Genomic DNA, 27,590 nt, shown 5'->3' with positions numbered 1-27,590 from the left:
GACATACAGTTTACAGCAACTACATAACCATGAGCCACACTTCCCAAGTAGGATCCTCCTGTCTCTTGATACTACTGTGTTTGCTTTGGTTTTGTGAGACTAAGCATTCCAGCTTGTGTGCTGAGCTCTGTGTCCTCAGGGTTCGAGCTTAATGCAAACTACAAGACGGCTCCTAGGATCAGGTTGGAAAAGACCTGAGGTCATCGAGTCCAACCCATGACTTAACGCCACCATGGGAACTAGACAATGGCACTGAATGCCACATCCAGTCTTTCCTTGAGCACCTCCAGGGATGGTGACTCCACCACCTCCCTGGGTAGCGCATTTCAGTGTTGAATCACCTTTCTGTAAAGGAATTCCTCCAGCTGTCCAACCTGAACCTCCCCTGGGCAGCCTGAGGTTGTGTCCTCTTGTCCTGGCACTGATGGCCGGCAGGAAGAGGCCGATCCGCACTTGGCTGTGACCTTCTGGGAGCTGTAGAGTGATTAAGTCCTCCCTGAGCCTTCTCTGCTCCAGCCTAAAACACTCCCTCCTTCCGCTACGCTACACGATCGATAAACATTTTTATATCCATACAGTCATAAATTATTCAGTCTCTGCAGCGTGTTCCACGGAATCCCGGGGTTCCGGGGCTGCCCGGGCCCGCCCGCGGTCGCGGCCCTTGGGGCAGTGCGTCACTGCCGTGCGCCGGCGGCCGCCGAGGCCCCGCGCCAGGGGCGGGCCGGGGGCGGGGACGGCGCCGCGTCAGAGCGGGGAAACGAAAGCGGCGGCAGCGGCCTCGCGTCCTGCCTCACCGCGCCTCGGGAGCCCGAGCCCTTCGCAGCCGGAGCCCTTCGGAGCCCGCCTCCTGCCGCGCTTTCGCCGTGAGTGCCGCCCGCTCCAGCGCGGCGCTGTCCGCCGACCCCGGTCGTGTGCGGGTCAGCGCGGGGCGCGGCCGCGGCGGCTCCCGCGGTCTCCCCGCTGCCCGCGCTCCGCCGGCGGGGGGGTCTCGGCTCGGCCTGTGGGACCGGGGCTGCGCGGCGGGCGGGGTGACGGCCGTGAGGGGCAGGGAAGGCAGTGGAGCTGGTGAAGGGTTCGGAGGGTAAGGACTGTGCGGATCGGCTGAGGGAGCTGGGGGTGTTTAGCCTGGAGAAAATGAGGCTCAGGAGAGACCTTATCGCTCTCTGCAACCCACGGAAGGAGAGTGTGGCCGGGGGGGTTCGCCCCTTCTCCAGGCAACCAGGACAAGAGGACACAGCCTCAGGCTGCACCAGGGGAGGTTTAGGCTGGACATCAGGAGGGATTTCTCCACAGAAGATGTGATTAGACCTTGGAGTGGGCAGCCCAGGGAGGTGGTGGAGTCACCATCCCTGGAGATGTTCAAGGAAAAACTGGACGTGGCACTTACGGCCATTGTCTGGTTCCCATGGTGGTGTTCACTCGTGGGTTGGGGTCCATGACCTCAGAGGTCTTTTCCAACCTAAACGATTCTGTGGGAGGCCGGTGGGGCGGTGCAAGGGGGCTGTGGGGCATGGCTGAGGATGTGGAGGGGCTTTCTCTCGCACCTGTGGGGCTCCTGAGGGACCGAGTGTCCCTAACTTGTGCCTAATTTTGCATGGTTCGAAATTTGTCGGGAAGACAGGTGTGCTGAGGGACCCTTAGTGGGGTTTGGAGGGTGGGGGTTTCGATAGGGAGCTGGCAGAAGTGAGCTGAGAGTGTTGGCCTCTCATTTGGCTCTCTCAGAAGAAATATAAAATGGCTGGTTTGTTAGAGATAAACAAGGGTAAAAACAAAACCCTCAATTGAGGCAAGAGCAGATAAAGGTGAGCTGTCATTAAAAGAACTTCTGGTGGAAGGGAGAAGATTTCTTAGCCATAGTGCAGTGAGGTTGTGGGATCAGTTTGTAGTCAGAGTTGTGGGGGTAAAAAAAGGATTTGGCCTTAAGCTGTTTGTGGAAATAAGTTTGATAACTAAAGGTTTGAATTGGTGACCTGGGGCATCTTTTATAGCCCAACAATCCTATGTACAATAATAAACACTAATCAAGGTACAGTTTAATTTTTTTTTTTCAGTTGCAAGGAGGTTTTAGCATTTTTGCCTTTACACTTTTCCCTTTCCTTGCTTGTTGTCTTCTGCAAACCTGCCAAGCTGGCTTCTATTAACTCCATCTTAAGCATTAGACCTTTCTCTGAGTTCACGCAAAATTTTTCAGCCACATCCAGAAGCTGGATATTTTGCCAGTGATTCCTGGTGAAAAACACAACTTCACACACAACTTGAGCATGCATATTTAATAAAGTTCTTTTATCAAAGCTGTGCAGAAAAGTTCCTTTATTAATTAAGATTTGCAGAGGTGAGGTCAGAGTTGTTTGGAGTCTTGTGAGAAATTGGTTCCACCTTGCATAATCTCTGTTAGATGGATCTGACATTTTTTCAGTGTGTTTGGATAAAATGACTCTTTGATTCAGTAATGAGCTGCCATATATTTAAGTTTATAACTTTAATAACTGTCTACATCTGGGTTGACTTCATCTATGTGCATTTGGGGATAAGTAGGTTGTAGAAGTGATTTAAAATTCATCAGTTATAGGGGAATTTCCATATCAGTTTCCCATTTGATTAGTTAGACTAGATGTTTACAAAGGTGAGTTAGCTAACACTTTTACCTGAAGACATTTAAGTTGAAAAGCCTAATACTGAAGAGCATAAAATGATCTATGCCACCATGCTGCTGTGCATTACAGAAAATTATGCTTAATGTTTGCCAAGTGTGATCTTCTTCTTTTAGCATTTCAGGAAAACATGAAGAGAAGGACAGAACCCGAATTTAGCAGCCCCCAAAATAAGCAGAAGAGGATAGAAGACTTGGGATTAACCCTCAGTTCTACTTCAGATGATGAAAATCAATTCAGTAATCATACCACTCAAGGTAAGGTTGGAGATCGGGAATGTGCTGCTGCAGGGGATGTAAATAATAACCAGGAATTGAACCTACATCTCCTGAATCCTAAATCCTGATTGATAGCCTGAACTTCAACGGTACACTCTCTCTTTGGGAAAAAGGCTACATTATTTATTTTCACAACCTTGGATTGGTGTGAATTCTCTTAGGCTTTTTAAAAATCTTATGTAAACCTTTTAATCTGGGAATTGTGTGAATTCAGACGTAGAAAACTGGATTTGGATCATGATGTGCATGATCCAAGGCTCTAAACATTCTTGTCATATTGATCTTTTCAGTCTCAGCAGTTATTTCTGGTTTGGAAACTCAGTACTCAGGCATTGTGGGTGTTACACCATAAAGAAGCATCATAATTTTGTTTAAAAAGGAAGAAAGAAACCAGTAGTCTTACCACATTTCTGCAGATGGGAGAAATTGAGATGAATACAATGGAGCCAGTTGGTTGGGGCTTCTACTTTGTAGGACCATCTCTTATGCTGGCTCAATGTGATTTTCCCAGGGCACAGAGTTGTGAGAGCTCACAGGTATTTCTTTTCAGAAAGATCTCTTGCAGAGTTAACTCATTGCCTACTTTTTCTTGGAGTGTGCTGTCTCACCTGGAGCTGGGATGTACCACAGATGAGGCATGTGACCCCCACAATTGGTGTCGCTGTTGTGGGACACTCTAAACTCTCCCAAGGTGGTACTTCAGGTTGCCTCACTGTGTGCCTGCTATGTCAGAGCCTTGGGATTTCTCATGGTCATGAAGTGTTCAAGTGCCTGAACACATAAAGAAGCCTTCCCTTGTGAAAATGGAAGGGGTGTGTGTGGAAGATGAGGAGGTTGGTGTGGGAGTAGCTGTAGTTGCAGGATATATATAGTGTGTGTACCTGTCTGAGGAGGCCGGAGGTGCAGCATGTAAGAGCTGGGGTAGGGAATGCTCTGTGCACTCAGGCCTGAGCTAAAAAATTCAAACTGATGTTGTTTTCATTTTTTCCCCCCCTTTTGATTATTGAGTTCATACATGAATCAAAATAGGCTGTAAGCCTTAGTGTTTAAGAAACAAATTATACAGTTCAGCAACAATATTATGGGTTCAGTTAATTGTTTATTATTCTATTACACCCATTGTGGTTTCTAATGAAAGAAGGGAGGTTGGGGAAAGAAGTGATTTAAGATATGCTAAGCCATGCTCAGCTGATCATGGCTTAGCATATCTTAAAAACAAAAAGAGTTGTAAAGTGACTCCATTGTAACTTATGCAGTAGGTAATTGTGTTTAAGGCACTTTGAGTGTCTAGCAAATAAGACAGGTAGCAATTAGCAAAAAGTTAAAAAGCAGGTAGCAAAGTTAACTGAAGCTGTGTACCAAGAAGCAGAAAGCAGTAACTGACCCTAAAGCAAAAATCCTTTGTGAGTGTGTTCTTAGGTAAAAGCTCTGTGAAAGAAACAGGAATATATCTTGTGATAGATATTTGAAAATCGAGATGGGTACAGAATGTTGCAAACACAGGTTGAATCAGAGCCTTCCTTTTTGGAGCTGGAAGCCTCAAATGTTCATACTGTAACTGATTGCTCAGCAACAAGCACTGAGGACACATTGAAAGGTTTTTAACTACAGTTATATATTTTACAGTAGTGTCTTTCATTTTTGCTTCACTTTCTTGTAATGGCCTTTTTTTGCTGATTTTCAGTTGTGTCCTCTTACTTCACTGATGCTCAGTTTTCCAGAACAGGAAAATACAGAGATCTGTGAGTTGAGAGAGAAATAGCCTGTGCTTTGTCTTAAATTAGACAAATCTAAGAAAATTTCAATCCTTCTTTTCAAGTATTTTAATATCTTTTGGGGTTTTTCAACACTTCTGTGGAACTAAATTATTCCTTCTTAAGAGAAAAACAGAAAAAGATCAACTCTGCTAATCTTCTGTGATTTATGTCAGGAGAACTTTTGTAGTTCAACTTCCCCTATTTGTACAAACCAGCACAAAATTATTTCTAGCACTTGGCAAACAAGGGAGCTCAAGAGGCTGAGCTACCACAGAGCAAGGCTTTGCCTGCTGTGAATTGCTGCTCGTGTAGTCTGTATGAATTAGCTGTAGTAAGAAACTTGTGCCACTGCTTCATCCTCATAGTGATATTACCCCAGGAAAGCCAGAAGGACTCATTGGATTGTAGGGCCTCCCTGGGCACCCAGCTGGTACAGAGCAGGCTGAGACAAATGAGACTGCCAGGATTCCTGCCCAGATCCCAGTTACATCCTGCCTGGAGTGAGTACATTTGGGCATTTCACAGCTGGAGAGTAGCAGTGAGGACTTTACAGCTCATACAGGCCAGGTTCTTGTCAATAGATCCCAAGGTGGAACTGGGCACAGACAGAGCTTCTTTATTTGTGCCCATGAAGGTTCTGGTGCATCAGTTTCTGGTGAGGAAGGTTTATTTTGAGTGCTTGCTATGTGTGTTGATATTACCTTGACTGAACCATTGACTTAAGTTCTTCCTCAAACCTCTCTCATGGTATTTTAAAAAAGATTGGTGTCCTCTGACCTCATCTTTCTTTTAAGTTTGTATGTATCTGTAAACTCTAGAGGTGAAAAACTCTCTCACTTGCTGTAGTGAGCTTGGGAATCCTTACAAGTTAACTGAAGTATCATAAATGTAGCTTTCTCTTCTTTCTGCAGTGTTGGCCATTTGGTAGATGCCTGTGTACTTGATATGAGTTTCTGGCTAAGTTAGGGATGAATTTGCACTTGTAGTTATGGATATGTAAGAAAATTCAAAATGTTTCATCAGGATGTAATTGTCACCATTCTCACGAGAGAATCCCTGTGGCCCTTCTCAGCTCCTCAGGATCATAGCAAAGGTCAGGCACACCACAGTACTATTGTGGTCATGCTGTGGCTGCTCTGCTGTGTGATGGGGCTTGCCCAGCCCTCTGTGGGGCCTGGAATCCATGGGGTCAGAGAAGCTGTGTGCTTCCCTGAGGCAACAGGAAAGATAACCAAGTGTTGGTTGCACAGGGTGTGTTATATTGCACCTGTAATTCATTATATTAATTCCTGTAATACATTTGAGATACTGAAGTGTCCTCTGTATGTGTTCAGAGGATTTAATGAGTCTCACTATATTCTAATGTGATTACTGAGATATCTTTCTTCCATTTTATTTTTATTTTCATTCTCACTTTTTTGTTTGTTTTCAGAATCTTCCAGTAGCACCAGTGGCTCTGACAGTGAGGGTGATGAAAAAAGACCAGTCTTCAGCAATGAGTTCAAACAAGACTCTCTTGTGGAGGGTACTTCATCTCGCTACTCAATGTATAACAGTGTCTCCCAAAAGCTGATGGTAGGTCAAAATAGTTTTGGACCAAACTATTAAGAGCTGATGAGAGCAAAGTGAAAAGACCAGTTTGTTATAAAAAATACTTTGATTCTGATCCATTTTGTAGCAGGGTTCTCTGTCTTTTATTTCCTTACTGTTTTGTACATACATGAAATTGACTGCATCCCCACGTTTTGTTACTGTTCTCTTATTGCTAAAATTTACTGAGAGAAAACCTGAAAAACTAGCAGATAATGAACATAGTTCTTTTAACCTAAGAGATGTGTACGTGTTTCAGGTGCAATGTCTTGCATTCCTCCTCTGAGTTTTATGTGAAATTTTAACTGGTATTTGAAATGCATCTGAATGCATGTTCACAACAAAGAAAATCATCACAACATGAATTTTTTTCTATACCAATGTCTTTTTTTATGAACCATTCATGCTTACTGAAGCCTGTGATGAATGGCTCCAGGCTCCTCACTACTTTTCTCTCTGAGCAAGCTCTTCCCGCATTACTGAGTCTTTTGCTGTCATTTCAAACATCATTCTTCAGATCTAGTTTTTTTGTATCCTGCCTCAGTGAAGTGAACTCACTCAAAAGTCCTGAAAGCTGCAATTGAGATTAAAAATGCTCAGTGCCTTTGAGTCACTTCAGGGCGATGTGCCATTTTCTGCACTACTCTTTGACCTCAGCAGCAGTACAGAAACTCGAGTCCACTTTTCTCAGAGTGCTCCCTTTGCTCCCTTTTTAGGCCAAGATGGGCTTCCGGGAAGGAGAAGGTCTGGGAAAATATGGCCAAGGCAGGAAAGATATTGTTGAGGCCTCCAATCAGAAGGGAAGGAGAGGCTTTGGCCTGACCCTCAAAGGATTTGATGGGGAGCTCAATGTTGATTGGCAGGATGAGCCAGAGGTAAGTACTTTCTGTTTTAAGCCATTTCTCTTCTTGTGTTCAGCAAAAACTGGGTGAAAGAATGTGTAAACTGTGGTTTTTCTTGGCAGCTGTCTCTCTTCCAGTGTCTCTAAACTGTACTTTGAGTACTAGACTTCTGTTCTGCGTTGAGTAACGGACTCTAATAAAGGGGAATGTGGTGAGGGTTTTTTTTTTTTGTGGCGGAGGTGTTTGAGGTTGTTTTTTATTTTAAAAATAAATAAGACATGTTTTAGTCCAGGAGGAAAAAACTCTACAGTTTTGGTAGAAAAAACTCTACAGTTTTCTACACCATGACTTGGTGCTGAAGTCATGGCATAACCCCTTATGCTAGCATTGGGAGGCAAACTTTTGGGGAGCAATTAGTTTTTATATTTTTCTAGTAAGAACATCTTTGGCTCTTCCCATGACTTGTATTTGCAGCCTAGTGCCTATGAGAAGGTGGACTGGTGCCCTGAATGTACCACAGAGATCCCAGATGCTCAGGAGCTGAAGGAGTGGATGACTGTGGGGAAGGTAATTTTGTATGTCTTGGTACTTACCAGCCTAAGATAAAGCAGGATACTCAGCCTGGGCCAGTTGCCCTGTCAAATAGCTGTAGAATAGCATGAACTCTGAACAACCTCTTGAGGTTGCTAGTTTAGCTTCCTACCTAAAACAGATCCAGCTAGATCTGATCAGGTTGCTCAAGGCCTTGTTTAATGGAATTTTGAGTATTTTCAAGGATGGAAGCTTTACAGCCTGTTTGGGCATCTATTCAGTGTTTGACAACCCGATGGACAAAAGAAAATTTACATATGGCTAATTAGCATTTTTTAATGTGGCTTTTGTCCATTGTTTCTTGTCTTGTCACTGTACATCTCTAGGAGCCTAGGTCAATCTTTTCTGCCTCCTGTTAGGGACTTGTCCCATTGTTAGGTACAGCAATAGGATCTCCCTTTCTGCATTCTGAACAAACTGTTCTCAGCTTTTTCTCATATACCAGGTGCTTTTTGACCCTTGTCATTTTGCTGGCCCTTTTGCTGCTTTTGTTCCAGTGTGTCCATTCTTATACTGGGGAGTGCTTAAACTGGATATAGTATTTCATATGTGATCTCAAGATGCCTAACATGGGAGAAAATTCCTCAGCCTAATTGCCACACTGCTGCTGATACAGCCTAGTGTGTGATTGGCAGCCTTCATGCATTATTGGTACATGCTGCATTCTGAAATGACAATAGCATGCTTGCTAATTGCTCCCTGTGCTCTTGTCCTGTTGCAGAGGAAGTTGATGATTGAAGATGAAACAGAGTTCTGTAATGAAGAGCTTTTACATAATGTCCTGCAGTGCAAGGTGAGCCCCCTTTTTAAAGAGGAACTGAAGTTTTGGGGAAGCAAGTGAAATAAATAATTAAAGAGGATTGAGTAGTTAGGTAATTGACAAGAGCTCAGAATGCCCTCTGTCACTTCGATGTCACTGGGATGACCTAGCATCCTTTTTTATTTTACTATCTGTTCAGCAGCCTGTTTTGAATCTCAGCCTTCTGAGAGATTTTCTTGCTATAACTCCAGCTGGCAGCTAAGTCCCCTGCAGCTGCTCACCCATTCTCCCACCAGCAGGATTGGGGAGAGCATGGGGAGGGTAAAAGTGAAGAAGAGTCATAGGTTTAGACAAAGGCAATTTAATAAGTAAAGCAAAAGCCACTCAATGGAAGGAAAGCAAAACAAGGAATTAATTCAAGGAATTAATTCACTGCTTGCCATGGGCAAGGTGATCAGCCATCTATCTTCAGGAGAGCAGGGCTCCATCAGATGCAAGGCTTACTTGGGAAGACAAAACCCTAACTCTCAATGTCCTTGGCTTCCTCCTTCTTCCCCCAGCCTTATATAGTGAGCATTATAGGGTATGGTATGGAATATCTGTTTGGGCAGTTGGGGTCACCTGTTCCCGCTATGTTCCCTCCAAACTCCAGAAGAATGCATTCCCCACCTACTTGCTGGCAGGGTGGTATGAGGATCAGAAAAGGACTTAATGATGTTCAAACGCTGCTCAGAAGTAACAAAAACATCTCTATGTTATCAACACTGTTACCATCACAAATCCAAAATGTATCTCAATACTAGCTAATATGAAACTACTACTATGAAACAAATTAACTCTACCCCAGGCAAAACCAGCTCGGAGAGGACAGAAAGCAGTCACCCGCCCTTAGGCCGACGGAAGGGCTAAAGGCTTGACTAAACTAAGGAAATGAGTTCCCCTTCTTTTCTTGTCTGTTCAGTCTTTCCTCCTAGATTTTATCATGCCCTTGTATACAGCAATAGAGTGTGTGTTTATATATGTGAAAGAAATACTTTAGGCTGGGACTGCTTTTGAGGTGGCTAACCATGTTATCAGGCTCTGGAGCTATCAGTACAGAATTTGTCAGTGTTATTAAATTTGCTTAAGAGCTGAGGTGGCTTAGAAGAAGAGCAAATATCGTTATGAGACAGAAAACCATTTTGTATTGGTGAACCAAATCCTGCATGGAGTTTGCTGTCTAAGGAGAGAGAAGCAAGAAATAAGACATGCTGATGCCTACCTATCCCTCCAGCCAGTGCCAGGTCCAGATGAGCTTTGTTTCTGTTTGTGCAGAGTGTATTTGATGAGCTGGATGGAGAAGAAATGCGTCGAGCCCGAACAAGGTCTAACCCCTATGAGATGATCCGTGGAGCTTTCTTCCTGAACAGGTTTGTAGAATCTCTGGTACTGCAGTCCCTTCCCATGTAGGTCCACTTGCAGCTGAGGGAGCCCAGGATGAAACTTATCAAGGCCCTATTTATGTGTTCACAGGGCTGCGATGAAGATGGCAAATATGGACCATGTTTTTGACTACATGTTTACAAACCCTAAGGACAGCCAAGGGGTGAGTTCCTCTAACTTTCAAACAGCAGTGCTTTCTCAGAAAATGTGGAAGGTGGGAAGAAAGGAGAATCTTTAGGATACTAGCTGGGAAAACAGGTCCTTGAAAGATTCCTCTGAGCAGTGTAGTTTATGATGTATGTGGTTTGACTGATGGGAGCTGTTACAGGTCAGAAGAATTTCCTCAGTTTCCTTTTGCAGGTGCCTTTGATAAAGGAGTATGATGCAGAGCTGCTCTACTTTGCTGATGTGTGTGCTGGTCCCGGAGGCTTCTCTGAATATGTCTTGTGGAGGCGCAAGTGGCATGCGAAAGGATTTGGCATGACCTTGAAAGGACCAAATGATTTTAAACTGGAGGATTTCTATTCTGCTTCCAGTGAGCTCTTTGAGCCTTATTATGGTATGTAATGCACCCATGAATGTTACCTGATGTTTTTGCTCATGCTGCAGCCTCTGTATTAGTGGCAGGACTGGTATCGATACCAGCAGGGGGATCTAGGAGAAGCCTAGGGAACCATTTTGCAAGGTAGAAGGGGGCTGTCATTGGAGAAAAGGCTTGAGGCTGGTGAGCTTGCATGTCAAGAAATTTTTCTGAGAAATAATTTTCATTTTTTCAAAATCATTTGCATTTCTTACCAGTCTGACCTGGGAATATGTTTCATTGCAGCAATTGATATTTGAGTTCTTTGCTTATCTGAACATTATAGAGTGCTTAAAGTTTGCTTGGCAATGTTCATCGCACATCACTGATCTCAGCCTGAAACAGTGAATGAGATGATTTGTCATAGAATCATAGAATTGTGTGGGTTGAAAGGGACCTAAAATCATCTAGCACCAACCCCCCTGCTGTGAGCAGGGACACCTTTCCAAGGGACCAGATTGCTCAAAGCCCCATCCAAGCTGGCCATGAACAGAGACTGGGCATCCACAGCTTTTCTGGGCAATGTGTCCCAGTGACTCATCACTCTGAGTAAAGAATTTCTTGTTAATGTCTATTTTAAACGTGCCCTATTTCAGTTTAAAGCCATTATGCATTATTCTATCACTATATGCCCTGATAAAAAGTCCCTTCCCATCTTTACTGTAGCCCACTTTAGATACTGAAGGATGCTTGGACTTCCTAGAGCCTTCTCTTCTCTTCTCTAAGCTAAACTGCCTCAGTGTTCTCCATCTATCCTTATGGGAGAGGTGCTCCAGCCTCCTGATGTGCCCAAAGATCTATTAGCAGAGCCAGTTAGACACCTCATTTACCCAACTGTCAGCATGTTTCTGTATCAGACCTTCCTAGCTGTGCTCTCATAATTGATTGTGGGCTCTTAGTAAAGATAAATAAAACAGATTTGGGCTAGAGGCTGTATCTGAATCACTGCGACTAAATGAGCTGCTTAACCCAAGGAGGTTTGTTATTTTAACATGTTTTACCTAGCATTGAGAAAGACTGAACAGGTGTACACAGACAATTGCTGCATCTCATCTCATGCATTGTAACTAGTTAATATTGATGATGTGTTTGAGCCCTCTGTCTGCCTTGCCTTTAGGACTAGAAGGAGAAATCCAAGGATTGCTAGTATTTGTGCTTCTTATTTCAGACTATTAAAGAAACTGGAAGGTGACTGTCGTGTAGAGCAGGGAGTTTGCTTTTCTGTTGTTGTGCCTTTTGTGGATTTTTTTTTCTCTCCACCACTTACTCATGTTGGCTGCCACTCTTACACCTGACTATGAGCTCTTAGTGAATGGTTAGTAGCACTTAAGGATTAGATCTTAGTTAAAGTGAAGGTTCATGGCAAGGGCAGCAAGGCAGATAAACACCTTGGCTGCAGTGTTTCGATCTTCATAGTTCACAGCAAACTGGTGTTACGGAGAGGAGGACATACCTGGAGAAATTAATAGCCCAATGATTTTGATTAACTTTCTTGATCCCTTTCTGTTATGCTATAAAGTCCAGTGAGGTGTGTACAGACTAATGAGAAGGAAGTAGCCTGGCATGCTATTTCTGTTGTGAAGAATGGTAAAAAATTCCAGTGTCACTTCACTTACTGACAGGATGGTTGTGAGGAGTTTGGTTATCAAAACCATTTCATGCGTCCTGATCTCTTCTGCTTTCTAGTCCTCCAGCTGAGGTAATAGAATCTGTAGTTGTAGAAGATTTACAGGGTCTAATACTAAATAGAAGTTCAGGGTTACTTGAGGCACAGCTGGTAAGCTCTAGAATGCACCTTAGCTCAGCTTTCTAAAACAGCAGCTGGGGGACAATGTAGCTCTTTTAAAAGAGCCACAGAGGAAAACTGTATGAGTATTTATGCACAAATCCTACGTCTTTTTCCCTACTCCCTTTGTAAACTTGTTCACAGTTTTTTGCTTTTTAAAGCTCAAATTACACTGTGCTTGAAAATAGGCTATTATGTTTCTTTGGAATGATTAGAATTCTTAGTAGAAGGGTTCAAATGCACAATCTAAATAATTTTGCCTTGTCTGTAATAACATGTTTTTAACAGGTGAACTGTGCAGTGCAGTTGGATCTTATCTTTTCATTAGGTTCAGCTATGTGCCACTCCTGCTTGGATGAAAATATTATTTTGTCATATAGTCTTCATTTGTTTTGTGCTGAGGCTAACGTACAACTCATCATTTGAGCATGGTTATTGTATGGTCTTGTTTCAGCCCCCCAGCCACTCAATCTGAATAATTTTTCTGAATTAAAAAGCATCTTTGGTGGTGAACAAGGGACTTTGTAATGTTTATTCCATCTATCAAGGTCTATTCAATTTCTGACTAAATGTTGATTGAATACAATAGATCATCTGCACATACTGATCTTTTATTTGTACTTGCAAATGTATTATTGATTGTCTCCTTTTTTTCTTTAGGAGAGGGTGGGATTGATGGAGACGGAGACATCACTCGATCAGAGAACATTACTGCTTTCCAGAATTTTGTTTTGGACAATACTGATCACAAGGGAGTGCATTTCTTAATGGCTGATGGGGTTGGTTTATTTCTTTTTCTTCCTGCACTAAAAAAAGCCTGACAAAACTGACACCTTTGTCTGCATGCAATAGGGTGTTTGACATGTGTAGCTACAATTATGAAATTGTACAAGCCTTGCCATTAAAATTCCTAGTGCTGATTCTTCTACTTTAAACAAACAGAAATGATCATGATTCTATTATTTAGTACCTCAGAATCCTTTGCTTGACCAACAGATTTGTGGAGATACTAATCATATGCCATGCACTTTGCAGGGTTTCTCAGTGGAGGGCCAGGAGAATCTGCAAGAAATCCTGAGCAAGCAGCTCATGCTTTGCCAGTTCCTCACAGCACTGTCCATTGTCCGGACAGGTATGTTCTGTCCATTAACCTTCCTCCTTCTCTGAGGTGTCTATGGCACTGGGGAACGTTGCTGTACAATTTTTATTAGTGCCTTGAAGTCTGCTCTGCCATGAGTTGCACAGAATTGAATGTGTATGCATAAGTCCTGAGATGGTTGTCACAAAGCTAAGAGATGTGGCGAGAAAAATAAGCTAATCTGTTGTGATAACTGGGCAGTCTACCTGAGATTTATGGCACTAGCTGGACCAACCTCCTCAATATCCCAGCTGATTGGAGCTGAGTGGTGTTTATCCAGTTCTTTCTTTCCTCTAGCTTTTCTCCTTTAAATCTGTCATCTGTGGGATAAGAACTAATGATCCCTTACCCTGTGTTAGTGCACCTCATTGTTGGTAAATGATGGACCTTACACTGTCTCCTTCCAATGGGTCCTGTCTTCCACTGAGTTTAGTTAGCCTTTGGCACTGATATAGAAGACAATTTGTAACAAAATGATAATTTGTATCTTATGCCCTATGTTTTGAGGAACCTGAGGCAATGATCTACTAAGGAGTAGTCTCAAATGAGATGTGATAAAAGGGGCAGCTTTCTTTAAGTCTTTCCTACATGGGTAGACAATAGTTCTGTAAAAATGATGATAGTTCTGCCTGCTTTTTGTTTGGGGAAATTGGGAATCTTGTTTGAAGGAGAGGGGCAACACAGACTCTTTTCTCTCTGGATGGCAAGTTGTTCTGTTCAGGTAACATCTATTAGTCTTTTCCTCTAGTCTGAGGTTCCTTGTTGCATATATCAGGGCTCCTCTTCCCTGGAGGCTTTGGGATGGCATACTGCCAGGCTGTAGGGCACAGTCTGGGCCTGGAAGGGAAGGATGGGGGGCAGATAGGAGGTTTGCTTGTGAGACAGCCTACGTACCAATTAGATTCTTGCCAAGGGAATGCTTTTTTTCTCTTTGCTGCAGACATATAGGGAAGATGTTTCATGAAGTCTTGCTGGCCCACTTCATAACTGTGTTCTGGATGCTGTTTAATTGCACAAAAACTCTGTTACTAGTTTTGCAGAAGGATTGAGGTGCTCAGTATCTCCTTATTTCCTTATTATCTCCTGGCATCAATGTACTTCCTCTTTTTTTTACAGGAGGACATTTTGTCTGCAAAACCTTTGACCTGTTTACTCCATTCAGTGTGGGTCTTGTTTATCTGCTGTATTGCTGCTTTGAGAGAATTTGCATCTTTAAACCTGTGACAAGCCGCCCTGCTAACTCAGAGAGGTGAGATGCTTGAGCATGAGGGCCTACTAAAGAGAGCAATCCTCTAAATACAGTGATAGATAGATTTGGGTAAGCTTAGTGGAGGCTTTGTGACCTGCCTCAATTAGCAGGTGTCTTGGAGGAGGAAACATTTTAGCTGTTTGGTAAATTATAGACAAGGTAGAGATGATATTTGCCAAATTACTGTTATGGGAAGGAAGCTATGGAACTGGGTATGTAACAGATCTTGTTTTGCATGAAACAACTATGGTTTCATGAAGCCAGAGGATATATGAGAGGTTGGACATGAGCTGGCACTGTGTGCTCACAGCCCAGAAAGCCAGTTGTATCCTGGGTTGCTTCCAAAGCAGCATGGCCAGCAGGATTAGGAAAGGGACTGTGCCCTGCTACTCTGCTCTGGTGAGACCCATCCTGCAGTGCTGCATCCAGCTCTGGGGTCCCCAGCACAAGGAAGGATATGGACCTGTTGGAGCAAGTCCAGAGGAGGAAAACCAACATGATTTCAACGATGGAGCACATTTCCTATGAGGAAAGACTGAGAATTGGGATTGTTCATCCTGGAAAAGAGAAGGCTTAGGGGTGGCCTAACTGGGGCCTTCCAGTACTTGAAGGTACTGGATGATCTTTAAGATCCCTTCCAACCCAAACCATTCTATGATTCTGTGATATTATCTGTGTTTTCATTGTATCTGTCAATTTTAGCAGAATTGATTTATTACTTGGGGGAGATATGTGGGGGGTTTTCATAGGGTTGCATTTCCTTGTCTTTCCAGAGCTTAGAAAATGTACGATGACTCAGTGATAGGTCAGTTTGCATCTTCCTAAGGATATTCAGGAGGAAAGAGTTCCTGGAGTTTGGGAAGCTCCCCTTTAAATGGGAGTGTGGCAGAAAAGTTGGCTGTGTGAAGGAACTGATGTCTCTGCCTTGCTGTGCAGGTACGTGGTGTGCAAAGGCCTGAAGTCAGGCATTGAGGATGTGCGGGATTACCTGTTCACAGTAAACATCAGACTCAACCAGCTGCGCAATTCCGACGTGGATGTGAATCTTATCGTCCCGCTGAACGTGATCAAAGACAACCAGGACTTCTACAATTACATTGTCCAATCCAATGAAAAGTGAGTTACTGTGGGTGATGAAGGCTGCTGGCTGTAGGCAGATTAATTTAGCGTGGCTTTCCTGTGTAACTTCTTACACTCATGGAAGTACTTGTTGATGCTGCCACACTGCTCTGCTTTTGTTCCCTGAGAGGCTGAGCAGAGCAGGGGTCCCTGTGCAGACAGAAATTCTGTATTGCTGTTAGTGACTGTTTGGCCTCAGAGAACTGTGTAGAAAAGAAAATACTGCCTAATTTGTTCCAGTGATCTTCCTGTCAGTTTGAATCATATTGGCTAAGATCCCTCATTGCTCTGTGAATCAGACTGGCTTCCCCCTGTTGTCCCAGCACTCTTTCTTGTTTTGAACAGTAGAACAATGTTGGTGGTGATTAATTTCCTCCCTGACTAAAACTTTTCTTCTCTTTTAGCCACTGCAAAGTTCAGATAAAGGCACTAGCCAAAATCCGTGCCTTTGTTCAAGACACGTGAGTATATTCCTCTGCCTTTTGGTGAAGATTGAATTAACCTACTATTAATGAATTGTTTTGCCCTTATTTAATAAGTTATTGATTTGAGTTGGTACTTGTCTTGGCCTTTGGAGCCAGGAAAGTGAAAAGTGCTTTTAGGTAGCTCAGTTTGTGTCTCCACCTGAGTTATTTGCAGAGATGTGTGGGTGGCTGGAGGAGTCCTGAAAACTGACGGTCTATTATCACCCTTGTCGAGAAGGCTTCCATGCATTGGATGATTTCCAGTTACCATAAGTGAGCTTGCTTCTTACCAGGAATGTAAGCAGAAGAGTAACTTGCAGCTGGTATTTTCAATTCAACAGTAACCATCCAAGTTGATTGTGGGTCATAGCTGTTCATCTTTCCAGGGGCAATTCAAAACATCTATGTTACAGACCTAGAATTACCTAAAGTTTGATGTTAATTGCTTGCATAAAAATAAAGCCATTGCAATGTTTCCCTGCTATGGCTTTTCTGCTCAGGTGTTATCCAGACATAATATGGGGTAGAAAGTTGAGAGAATATGGTAGTTAGAAATTGTCTTAGAGCTGATTCTACCTTGAAACTGTAATTTGTATGGCCTTCAGCAGGTTTGCACTGTTATTCTTAAGTAGGTCTGTGTACCCAGCTCTTGGAGATTAGCATAAGTTTGTACAAATACATAACTTAGTGAAAATATTTATACCCAGTGGTACTTTCATGGAATGAAGGGATGGCTGATAGTCAGTAGTGCAAACCATGAAACAAAGCTAAACACAGGAACTCGAGGGTGGGGAGGGAAGGCAGCAGCCTCTTTCATACAACCCTTTGTGGAGCAGTTCATGTTTGTTGTTCTCAAGCCAGATGCTGAAAGTTCCAGATTTTATAAGGCTGGGATATAAAATGCTGCAAGATCAAGGAGGTTTCACCATCTTTAACAGTTTGCTGTCTTTCTTTAGAACGCTGGTTGAGCCACGGCAGGCTGAAATCCGAAAGGAGTGTCTCCAGCTATGGGGGGTAAGTAAGGGGTCAAGCAGGCAAATTGTGAAGGTGTCCTTGCTACAGTGAAACAAGAGTGGAGCTGCAGTAAAGATAGGACTTTCTAGACAGAGGTTCAATATCTTGTCTTGTGGGAAAGTCAGAAAGCGTTTCAAGCTGTTGTGTAATCAAACAGGATGTCCCTGATTTATTGTGTATGGCTTAACTGAGCAGGCTTCTTTACAGTTGAGAATATTTCATTGTACACAGGGTGAACTTAGCACCTAGATCCCAAGCAGCAGAGCTTTCTAAAAGGTCTCATTTTATGAGTCTGCAGTTTCTGTTTCCTAAGCTTTTGACTGCAGTGAGGCCATAGATATGGCAGTTAGTTTCACAGGCTGATGGTGTGTCTTTGATGAAAGGATATTTCATCAAAACATGCATGACATCAAAGGTTTAGACGAAATCTTTCTGGAGCTGCTGGTTGGTTTCTGTGAGATGTGGCATGCCTACATTAAATTTGCAAAACATGTGTGACATTTTATTTGCCACATGACATATCTTCTTCATCTTGAATCCCAAGAGCAGGAGTTTCAGGGGCAGAATGTCCTGTCATATATTGAAACCAGAAATGTTCCTTTCAATGTGCCAGAGAATTAGCACCCAGTATCAATTGTTTGAATTTGTTTTCAGATTCCTGATCAGGCTCGTGTTACTCCTTCATCTTCAGATCCCAAGTCCAAGTTCTTTGAGCTGATTCAGGTGAGAGCTTGCCTAGAATCCTTTCATACAAATACAACTTTTTTTTCATATTGGAATTAAGAGATGAAGAAGCTAGTCCTGGATTATTGCTTCATGTAGAATTGTTTACCTGCGTGTTGATGTGTCTATCTTGCCTTTTCCATATTTTGCTCTTTAGGGCACAGACATTGATACCTTCAGTTACAAACCCACTCCTCTGAATTCCAGCACACTGGAAAAAATTCGCCAAGTGTTAGATTACCGGTGTATGGTGTCTGGAAGTGAGCAGAAGTTCCTCTTGGGGTTAGGGGTAAGTGCTAAGAACAGTCTGGGAGTCTTGCTGATTAATTTCAATGCTACTATTCTGCCTTGCAGTTTCATCTCATCTTTTTCTGCCCTTAAAGGCCTAAAAGAATCTCATCAGCAGTACCTGAGACTGCTAGTTATTTATGTTTCTTTCTCCTGATGTCACTGCCTTTCACACTAATTAACCCTTTTTCTGTAATCTCAGCCTACACAGAGACCTGCACTCCTGCTAGTGTCTCTAATTATCTTCACTGTCCTTTTAAAGGTCTTTGTGTGGGTGTGAAAAGTCACTGGTAGATTAGAATTGGTGTTTTTGTTCCTTTGCTGTAGAGGTTGAGATTCTTCCTTAAAACTTATGACAAAGAAACTGCCTGTGACAGCCTAGGACAAAAAGATTCTCTGAGGGTTGCTCTGCAGTTAGAGGTCTCTTCTCCACCCCTGCCCTCAGGAAGCCTTGGCTGAATCTCACTCAGTCTTTATGTACAGAAATCACAGATCTACACCTGGGGTGGTCGCCAGTCAGACCGCTGGACAAAGCTGGATTTGAAAACTGAGCTGCCACGAGATACTCTTCTCTCTGTGGAGATTGTTCATGAGCTAAAAGGAGAGGTAGGAACCTACTTTCTCTTACCATTTTGCTACAAAGAGCAGTTTCACTTAATCTCTGTATGATACTGCAGAATAAATGTTCCATCTGTGCCGGGTACAAGGTGGGCTTTTTTTGTATAAGATCTTTAGAGTAACTATTTTGAATTAAGTTCTTTCTGTCCAGTCCTAGAAATATGAGCCTTCAACATTGTTTTGAAAACACTCTGGACCTACCTGATGTGTTGCTGTTCTAAGTGGAGCTGCTCATGACACTGCCACCATGACTTCATGTGTCTGTGGCTCTGTGGGTACATAACCGCTCAGTAGTGACTGCAGGCTACGGGGAGGAGATCCTCGGGGTATATTTACAGTGTAAAGTGAAAAATCCCAGGTGCCTGGGAAGTTTCCCTGTCCTCTTGCACCTCAGGCAAGGATACTGTAGAGTACTGGGCTTTGTGATACCTGATAAGGCACAGATAGCTGGTGATGGCAGCTGTGGTCCTGCCCTCTCTCCCTCCCCTAAGACAGAACTGGGTATTTGAGATGCACCAGTTCTTGGAGGATGCCATGTTCCTGTATAACAGGCAGCAGGGAATTTGTGTGCTTCTAATACCTGGAAAGGTGCCTTCTTGCTAGAAGAGATGTCCTGTCAAAAAACAGGCTATAAATCAAAGCTGAAATATCAACAGTGTGAATAATCAATCTCTGTATTGCTGTCCTTAGGGGAAAGCCCAGAGAAAAATCAGTGCAATCCACATCCTTGATGTCTTGGTGCTGAATGGCAATGATGTTCGAACGCAGCATTTCAACCAGAGGTATGTAGGTTCTGGAGAAGCTTTTTTCTGTACATGTGTAGGAGTGACTGGGAAACAGTGTTCAGACAAAAAGCAGTATGCTGAGCATGGGGAGACAAGTGCATTCAGCTGAAACACTGCTATAAAGATGAACTGGGAATGAAGCTGCTCTGAACTGAAGTACATATAGGCTTTTCCAACTGTATCTTCTCTGTGTATGAGGGCAGCTCTAGTTCTTTCTTAGCTTAAGGTAAGCCAGGCACGGCTAGGGTAAACTGACCATTCTGGGAATATGAATGACCTGAGAGAGAAGGAGCAAACCACTCTGTTTCCTTCCTCAGGGACATAATGTCTCTGCTAATCCTGCTAGCCTGATAAATATATCAGTGTTCAACAGCATGAGGACTAAGAGAGTAAGCTATGAAGACTCATTTGTAATGGATAATAGGCAGTATCACTGGGCACTGAATTGGGAGGGTGGAATGAAAAGAAATCTTGCCAGACCCATTTGCCTAGCAGTATGCATGTCCTGAGTTGTCAAATCACTCTGTTGAAGCTGTTCCCTCCCTGCTGTGCCAAAGGCCCCGTTAACTTGCTGGGTTCTGTTTCCATGTTCATTCAGGATTCGGCTGGCAGAGAAGTTTGTCAAAGCTGTTTCCAAACCCAGCCGGCCGGACATGAACCCCATCCGGTGAGTGACACCTCCTTCCCTCAGCCTCGCCTGCCTTGGTGTCACTGTGTGGAGGACAGGAAGGGGTGTTAAGTTTCAGGCTGAAATTTATAGTTCTGGTATGTTCTTTGGAAAGAGGCTAAAAGCTTTTAGTACATTTAAGGTAAATATTGTTAATGGAGAAGTTGTGCCCTTCTTTCACATGTCACCTTTCATCATAGGTGGATTGGCTGGTGTTGATTCCAAATGTGTGTGATGGTAGGTCTAGTACCCAGTGAGCTTAATCATTGCAAAGAATTCTCTCCTTGTCTGCCCTGAAGGGTCAGCAGCAGTACAGTGATGCTGACTGTTAGTAAATGCAGGACTGACCAGCATCTCTGAGGGCAAGGCTTTTGTTACAACCCCCAGGAAAGTTCCTGACAAAGGGTTTCAGCTTTGGTTGTCTCCTGGCCTTCTATTTCATTAATTCTACTGCAGTGTAGCATAAGAGCACCACTGTGAAGGCATCAGTTACGTATTATGGACAAAACAGCTTCTCATTCACAAGCTGAAGTGTAGCAATATCAGGAAAAAATCTGGAGGAAGGGAAAGAGGATCTTCTCCTTAATGGCTTAATGAAAGGTAACGAGTGGAATCTCTGCCTAATGACAAATGGACATTCTAATAATTGGAGGAACCCAAAATGCTGGGGAAGGCTGAAGGTGAAGTGAGGAGGAGAGCTGGAGAAATGGATTGTAGAGGGGTCATTTGCTGCTTTTGTGGAAAGGTGTTAAAGTGCTCCTGCTGTACTCTTTTGAAGCCTGATACTTGTAGCAGTATGTGAGAAATGAGTGGTTGGGGTGTCCAATCAGAGGCAGTGCTTTTTTAACTTACTCATTGTTTTTCTGTATCTCAGAACAACAAAACCAGTTTGATGTAATGACAGAATGAGGACTCAAAACAATCTTTACTGATTAAAAAAAAAAAGCTCTTTTTACCTCAGGGTAACTAACAAGTTTGTTGTACCTCTGAGGATAGTAATGGTGAAGATCAGATTGTTAATTTTACTGTGAGGCCAACATGTTGAAGCCAGAACATGCCTGGGACTGAGCTTGGTCAATTTATCTAATGGGAAAACAAAAGCACCTGACTTTCACTGTTTTCATTTTCTGTATAGTCAACCTGAGGTAAAAATGTACAGTTGCCTTAGCAGCAAGGACATTTATCTGCTGCTTACAGCAATCCAGCCATGGGCATGCAGGTGTCAGGTTTTCTCAAGCCAGGAAAAACTAGGCACTGAAGCATAAAGATAGAGGAGATGAAGAAGGGTAAAGCTCAGTTGAGCCTGACTACCTCATGCTATATAAAACCAACAATTTGTCTGCTACCTGTAGCTGGGCAGAAAAAAAAAAGCACAGTTTAAACTTTTTTGAAATAATGTTTTTGTCTTGTCTTCCCAGAGTGAAGGAAGTATACAGATTGGAAGAAATGGACAAGATTTTTGTGAGGTAAGCATTTGGTGCAAATAAAATGTCAGGGCCCACTGAGGTTATCAGTCATTGTGCAGAGCAATGGGAGGGAATGTTCTGATCTGTGCTAGTGGGGTCATGCAGAAAGAGCTGTTAGAGCTCTGTTAGAGCTCGTGGTGGCTGCTGTTCCTGAGATGCTGCTCACTCAGAGCATCATTCTAATGCCATAGATGTGGCCAATGCACTTCATAACAGTTGGAGTAGCAACAGTGCCTGAGTTTGGGTGCAGAAGTATCAATGACTTCTCAGTGGCCTGAAAGGTCAAGAATTCACACTTGAAACAGGAACCCTATTTGGATTAATTATGGTAGCTTATCACAGATTTTTCCCCACAGCACTCAATTGGCAGCCTGATATAGACAGGTCTGACTGGTTTCTCTTGTCCTGGATGGAAAGGCAAAAACTCCAGTTTTTCAGGGTGTGATGATTTTGATCCTATCCTGTGCAGTGCTGTCAGTTCTCACTGTGACACTCTGGGGAAGGGGATGCAGGTGGTACCAGGTGTGTAGAAGCACAGTAAAGGAAGGAACACTCTCTATCACTGCCTTCTCTCAACGTTTAGGTTAGAGATGAAAGTCATCAAGAGTTCAGGAGGAATGCCCCGGCTGTCCTACACCGGCCGAGATGATCGGCATTTTGTGCCCACAGGACTCTACATTGTACGGACTATGAATGGTAGGAAAGAGAGTCCCCACTCCCTCTCAGCTTTTCTTTGTCTCTCCAAGTAAAAAGTACTGACTAGGCTTGCTCATCTTGTAACTTGGTAAAAAATGAATGGCAATGTTCGAATGGCTAGAGATTAAGTGTTTGCATGTAATGGGGGTAGCTTGGATTTGGGTGAGGTTTAGGGTATTATATGTAAGTTTTTGTGTTGTGGGTTGATTAGCTATCATGGGGGTAATTCCATTTTTTTTACATGACTGACTACCTTCTTTTTTAATGAGATCACAATTTTTCATCAAGATGTTTTCCAGAGTAATAGGAAGTGGAAATACCCTGTTTCAAATGTCAGCTTCTAAATGGAGGGAGATGGGGTTTTTTTTTGTGAATAGAGAACAGCTTGGAAAGCAGGTTGTCTTGGGAGAAGGAAGGAAAAAGGAGTAATGGAAGGATCACAGTTACTCTTATAGATTCCTCTTCCCTGCTTTTACTGTATGTCTATTTCTTCTGTGATTTTTTTTTTTCCTCTGATCCCTGTAACCCCTCTGGCTAGATCCCTGGACAATGGCATACAGTAAAAACTTCAAGAAGAAATTCTTCTTCAACAAAATGACCAATGTAGCAACATACAACCTCCTTCCTGAAGCCATTGCACCCTTTCAGTGAGTATGAGCCAGAGCTGAGGCTATGGATGAGTATGTGTCTGCCAGTGTGTGTGTGTGCCTGGGTGTTTGGGAGGGAGCTCTGCAGGGCTGTGTCCTTGCAGTCGTTTGCAGTGCAAGTGTAGCTGATCACCAGAAGGGTGTGCTGCAGGAGCTGGCACCTTGTCAGGCTGGCAGGAAACTGCTGATGTGGAATCATGGATTTTGCAATTAATGGCTATGAATAGCGAACATGTCACAACTTCGTTCCTCTGTCTGCATCAGACTACAAGTTACTGAACCTCCTGCATGCAGGGAAGTAGAAATTGAGCCCAGCAACTGTAATTTGCTCCATCTATGTATTTAACATGTTTGGTTGGAAGTTGCTAATTTAAAAGCAAATCCCAGCTCATTTAGCCCAGGCTCTGAATAACCTGTGGGAAGCTGGGAGCTTTTTTAAAGAGAGTGAGAGAGTAAAACAGTAGCTCCTTGGGAAAGGATGGAGTGGCATGCCATTGGACAGTTATTAACATTGTGGCTGCTGAAAACCATCCCTATCTACTGAGTACTAGGCTGAGGGCATTACCCAAGTACAGCAAATCCTGAGTCTGGTGCCTCAGGGCTCCTGGGTAGAGATGTTCTGCACTACTACCATTACTCAAGACTGTGCCTCTGAGTAAGAACTTGATATGAAATAGCACTCCTGATTTTCTCACTTTGAACCTCCTTACTGTCTTAGAGCAGTGCTTTCAAGAATCCTTAAGCCTTTCTTCATGTGGTGAATGGCAGAACAGGCTTAAAAGGAGAGGCACATGATGCTTTTTCCCTTAGTGTGTCAGGGTGGGGTTAGTTCTGCCTATGTACTCTGAAATAGGCTAGCATGAATCTACAGGAATGGCTGAGGAGGTGGAGGGAGTGCTTGTGTGGGACTCCAGAAGGGATGTGTTGTGGTTAGTGAGTACTAATATGTCTATAATTAGCCACTGACATGTGCTCTTGTCGCTGTGCTGGTACTGCTTTGTTAGAACAGAAGCATTAAATAAGCTATGAATATTAAGTGTCAGTAATTGTACAAAACTAAAGGCTGCTGTGTTGGCAGTAATTAGTAGCTCTGATTTCATTATGGCTGGGACTGTGTTGATGCAGTGAGGGAGGGCTGTGCTTGATGGATGGAGTGGGAGATGGCATTGTAGGACCAGAACTCTCAGCAGCAAAGCAGGGCTCAGTTATTTCACATGAGGGGAAGGAGGGAATGATCCTAGCTGCTTTTGTGCCATGGGAAGTGCTGTTTGTTTGCAAAGCTACATAGGACAGCTGTTACTGATTATGGTAGGTATGTGGTGAGGGATTAGGTTGCTGCTCCTGGCAGACTTTCTAAATTCTTCATTAAGGTCTTTCCATTGCCTGCAATGACGGTTTCATCCTCTGAGAAACTTAGGGGGAGGTAGGGTTTTCCCCTAGTGACCTGACTCCTTCCAGCAAATACTGAACTGAATTTGAGTGAAGCTAGAATTAACAAGTTTGTTTCCATGGAAATCTCTTAGGCTTGGCTGTTGCTGTACTTTGAGGGCTGTAGAGTTTGTAAATTGAATGAATAAATGCACTGGTCTTTTCTAAGGCACCTGCTCTGAGTATTCCTGTGTGGCTCTCATAGCAAGGGCAGCTGTCTCTCACTGGGATGGAAGTGTTTCCTTTCCCTTCCCTGTCAAACTAACCTTGCTCTCCTCTCTGCCCACAGTGTCTGCCATTACAGCCGCCTCTTCTGGGAATGGGGGGAAGGTGTCAAAGTGCACGACTCTCAGAAAAGACAAGATCCAGAGAAGCTATCAAAGGAGACTGTTCTGTCTTTCATCCAAGCACACTACCCCTAACCCTGCTCTCCTGAGGGTGCAGGGAGGGGCTGAGCCCAGCTTGGATTCTTCAGGGACTGATGGGACTGGGAAGGCTCCACAACTTCTATCCTGATATTCTCCAGAGCTGATTTCCTGGAGATGATGGAACCAGGGGATGGTATGCAGAAGGCACAGGATGAGGCTTTGCCCTGGTAGTGTATATAAGAGTATAGCCCAGGTAGCACCTGCTGCCAGAGTACCCAAGGTAACTCCTGGAGCCGAGGCCTAATGTCCTTTTGTCCTGACCTACTGCATGCATGAGGCCAAGGGGCTGGCAGCTTTCTGTGCTCCTATTGAAACATTCAGCAAGGTTTGTGGAGCTCTGTGTGTGCCAGAACTCCCCAGGCTTCTGCTTCTCTTGCAGTGTGGGAAGGAGCGGAGATGTTTTGATGTTTTGATGGCAGAGCTAGGCAACAGCACATTGAAGAGGCCCTGCATTGCTCCTGGCAGCTCTCTCCTTGGCCTTGTCAAAGGCTACACTATCCTGTGGAAGGTGTTAAGTCTTTGGTGAGCTGTGAGCAAAAGTTATATATTCTTGTCAGTGTCTCCAATGCTTCTGTTTATCAAGGCACTCAGCTAGCCACTGGCAATTCTTATGTGATGGTTCCCTGTTGGAAAAAGGCCAATGCAGGTGATGAGTACAGTTCCTGGCATAGATCTGATGTGCTCACACTTCTGCAAGCTGCTGTGACAAGGATTTCCCGTCTCCAGGTTAGTGACTGATGCCAAGCCAGCAGCCTGGGGCTAATTTGTGAAAATGTACCATGGTTGGTGTATGTGCTTCATGGTACTTCTGAGACCAAGGTGCTTTGGTTCTTGGTACTTAACATTATTACCTAAACCTTCAGCGAGGAAAGTGGATGTGGGAGGGAAGACATAGAAAAGCTAGGATGCTGAAGTCCCTGGAAGAAATGATGGGAATGTCCAACTTAGTTAAAAAGACCCAGGGCTTCAGTAGAAAGATATTTCAACTTTAACCATGTAGGTTAATAAGAAGCAATTCCTGTCCCCTGACTGTACCCACTGGAAAGGTAACCAGACTTTACTTTTAAAATACCAGACTGGCTTTGAAATCCTCTGTATCCTATTTGACTCTGGAACTGCATCTGAGGTGAAGGCACAGAGCCAGGAAACTCCTCTCAGTATGGCATTTGTGTCAAGACTTCTCCATGCACTTCTGTGCCAGGCTCAATGTTGGCTTCTGTTGCATGTTTTACCTTCATTTCTGGTTTCTGTGGCACTTTGCCAAGTCTTCCACATAAATCAGAAGATAACACATAGTTGAATGCTTTGGGATAAACAGCAAGATAGTCCAATTTTTGTTTTGTTTTGTTTGTTCTTGGCTTGTTTTTAAACACTGATTGGCAGTAGGGAGAAAAGTGATTTAGGGGTTTATCTGAACTGTGCCTTAAGGAAAGCTATAGTTCTATAGAATCTATAGCGTTGTTTAGACTGTCTTTTTCTCCACATCCATATGAATGATTTGAACAAACCTGCGCAGCAAGACATAGAAACCTTGACTTAGACACAGGTCTGTCAAAGCAGTTGAAGGACTGCAGGCTGTTAGTGCATCCTCTTGGCTGATCTGTAGACCCTCTCTGCTCTCAAACATTGGTAAAACGTGTATGAAAGAAATGGTGGCTCTTCCCCCTAAACAAGAGGTGTGTCATTAGTAGCTTTGTCTTGGCAAAGGCACTTCCATGAGGGATGGGGAGGAATCTCTCCCAGTGGGCAATAAAGTACCTCAACCTCTGGTGTCCAGCCCTGTGTACAGTTGGCTTTTTAAACCAACCAGCAATTTGACTGCCTTGAGGCTGTTCCAGTGCCAGCAATGCATGCTGCTCCCTCTGCCAGGCTCCTTTGCAGTGTTGTGTCCTCGGCTCAGAGCTTTGACTCCTGGGGGCTGGCAGACAGAAGAGTGACTAGGAAGTAAACCAGGATCAGTGTAGGCCTTGGAGGGTACAAAAAAACTTGGTCAGTCTGCAGGCTAGCTTTTATGAATAGATGCTTTGTTTATTCAGTTGTCTCTAGTCGCTTATTTTAATTTGCTTTTATTTTTATTTTTGATGCACTGAACCTTGATTCTAAATCTCCCTTCAAGAAGGCAGGCATGAGCCACCAAGCTAGTTGCTTCCCTGCTGAGGGATTATGTTGGGAAGGGCGGGTGAGGAAGGTCTTGCTGAAGGGAGTATTTATGTATGTTAATTGCACAATGTATTGTTATTAGGCTTTGTATCATTTTGTGTTGACTTCTGTGCTTTCATGTTCTATTACCAATACAGCTTCTTTAGTTCTCAGCAGTCCTTCTTTCCTTTGCTTCCCACACAATTTGGGCCAGCAGTGCCTGTCAGTGTGGCAGCAGAGAAATGTCAGCAGAGCTAAATATTCAAGGCAGTCCATTTTAAAAGTTCTTGTGGCAAGTTTAGAGCATTGAAATGAGAGGGCATTACAGGGGACAGTCTCTGGAACTCCTGCAGCATGGGTAGGCTCCTGTTCCAGTCAAAGGAAGTACATTCCAGGCCACAACAGAGCAGTAACCCACTGTTGAGAGCTCACTGACCAGGGGCTTAAGTGCCTAACTTAGTCTA

At 43.6% G+C, this 27,590-nt stretch overlaps 1 protein-coding gene across 2 annotated transcripts; it reads left to right on the top strand.

Annotated features, from left to right (window-relative positions):
- The first annotated feature begins 751 nt into the window (after positions 1-751).
- Positions 752-27,299, top strand: CMTR1 (cap methyltransferase 1). Of its 2 annotated transcripts, none has more exons than XM_058801616.1 (24): positions 752-863; positions 2,768-2,908; positions 6,119-6,261; positions 6,993-7,151; positions 7,593-7,685; positions 8,431-8,502; positions 9,784-9,878; positions 9,982-10,054; positions 10,252-10,450; positions 12,918-13,036; positions 13,293-13,389; positions 14,512-14,644; positions 15,581-15,760; positions 16,168-16,224; positions 17,184-17,241; positions 17,896-17,964; positions 18,122-18,253; positions 18,736-18,858; positions 19,561-19,652; positions 20,254-20,322; positions 21,741-21,788; positions 22,372-22,484; positions 23,023-23,131; positions 24,849-27,299. In XM_058801616.1, the coding sequence occupies exons 2-24, from the start codon at positions 2,782-2,784 to the stop codon at positions 24,979-24,981; spliced, it is 2,493 nt and encodes an 830-aa protein (XP_058657599.1). In that variant the 5' UTR covers positions 752-863; positions 2,768-2,781; the 3' UTR covers positions 24,982-27,299. The 2 variants fall into 2 exon arrangements, with proteins under 2 accessions (XP_058657599.1, XP_058657598.1); XM_058801615.1 differs by having other exon boundaries at positions 858-1,081.
- Positions 27,300-27,590: the final 291 nt, after the last annotated feature.

Source organism: Ammospiza caudacuta, chromosome 3 (assembly GCF_027887145.1).
Source record: "Ammospiza caudacuta isolate bAmmCau1 chromosome 3, bAmmCau1.pri, whole genome shotgun sequence".
Lineage (NCBI taxonomy): Eukaryota > Metazoa > Chordata > Aves > Passeriformes > Passerellidae > Ammospiza > Ammospiza caudacuta.
The sequence above is the reverse complement of the archived record's forward strand: the minus strand, read 5'-3'. Positions and strand labels throughout refer to the sequence as shown.

What these genes read in the sequence shown, in the direction of transcription:
- CMTR1 (XM_058801616.1), top strand. Translation starts at nt 2,782, where the DNA reads ATGAAGAGAAGGACAGAACCCGAATTTAGCAGCCCCCAAAATAAGCAG. An exon ending in GTGTCTCCCAAAAGCTGATG is followed by an intron (nt 6,262 to 6,992) that starts GTAGGTCAAAAT and finishes CTCCCTTTTTAG; the next exon opens with GCCAAGATGGGCTTCCGGGA. An exon ending in ATTGGCAGGATGAGCCAGAG is followed by an intron (nt 7,152 to 7,592) that starts GTAAGTACTTTC and finishes TTGTATTTGCAG; the next exon opens with CCTAGTGCCTATGAGAAGGT.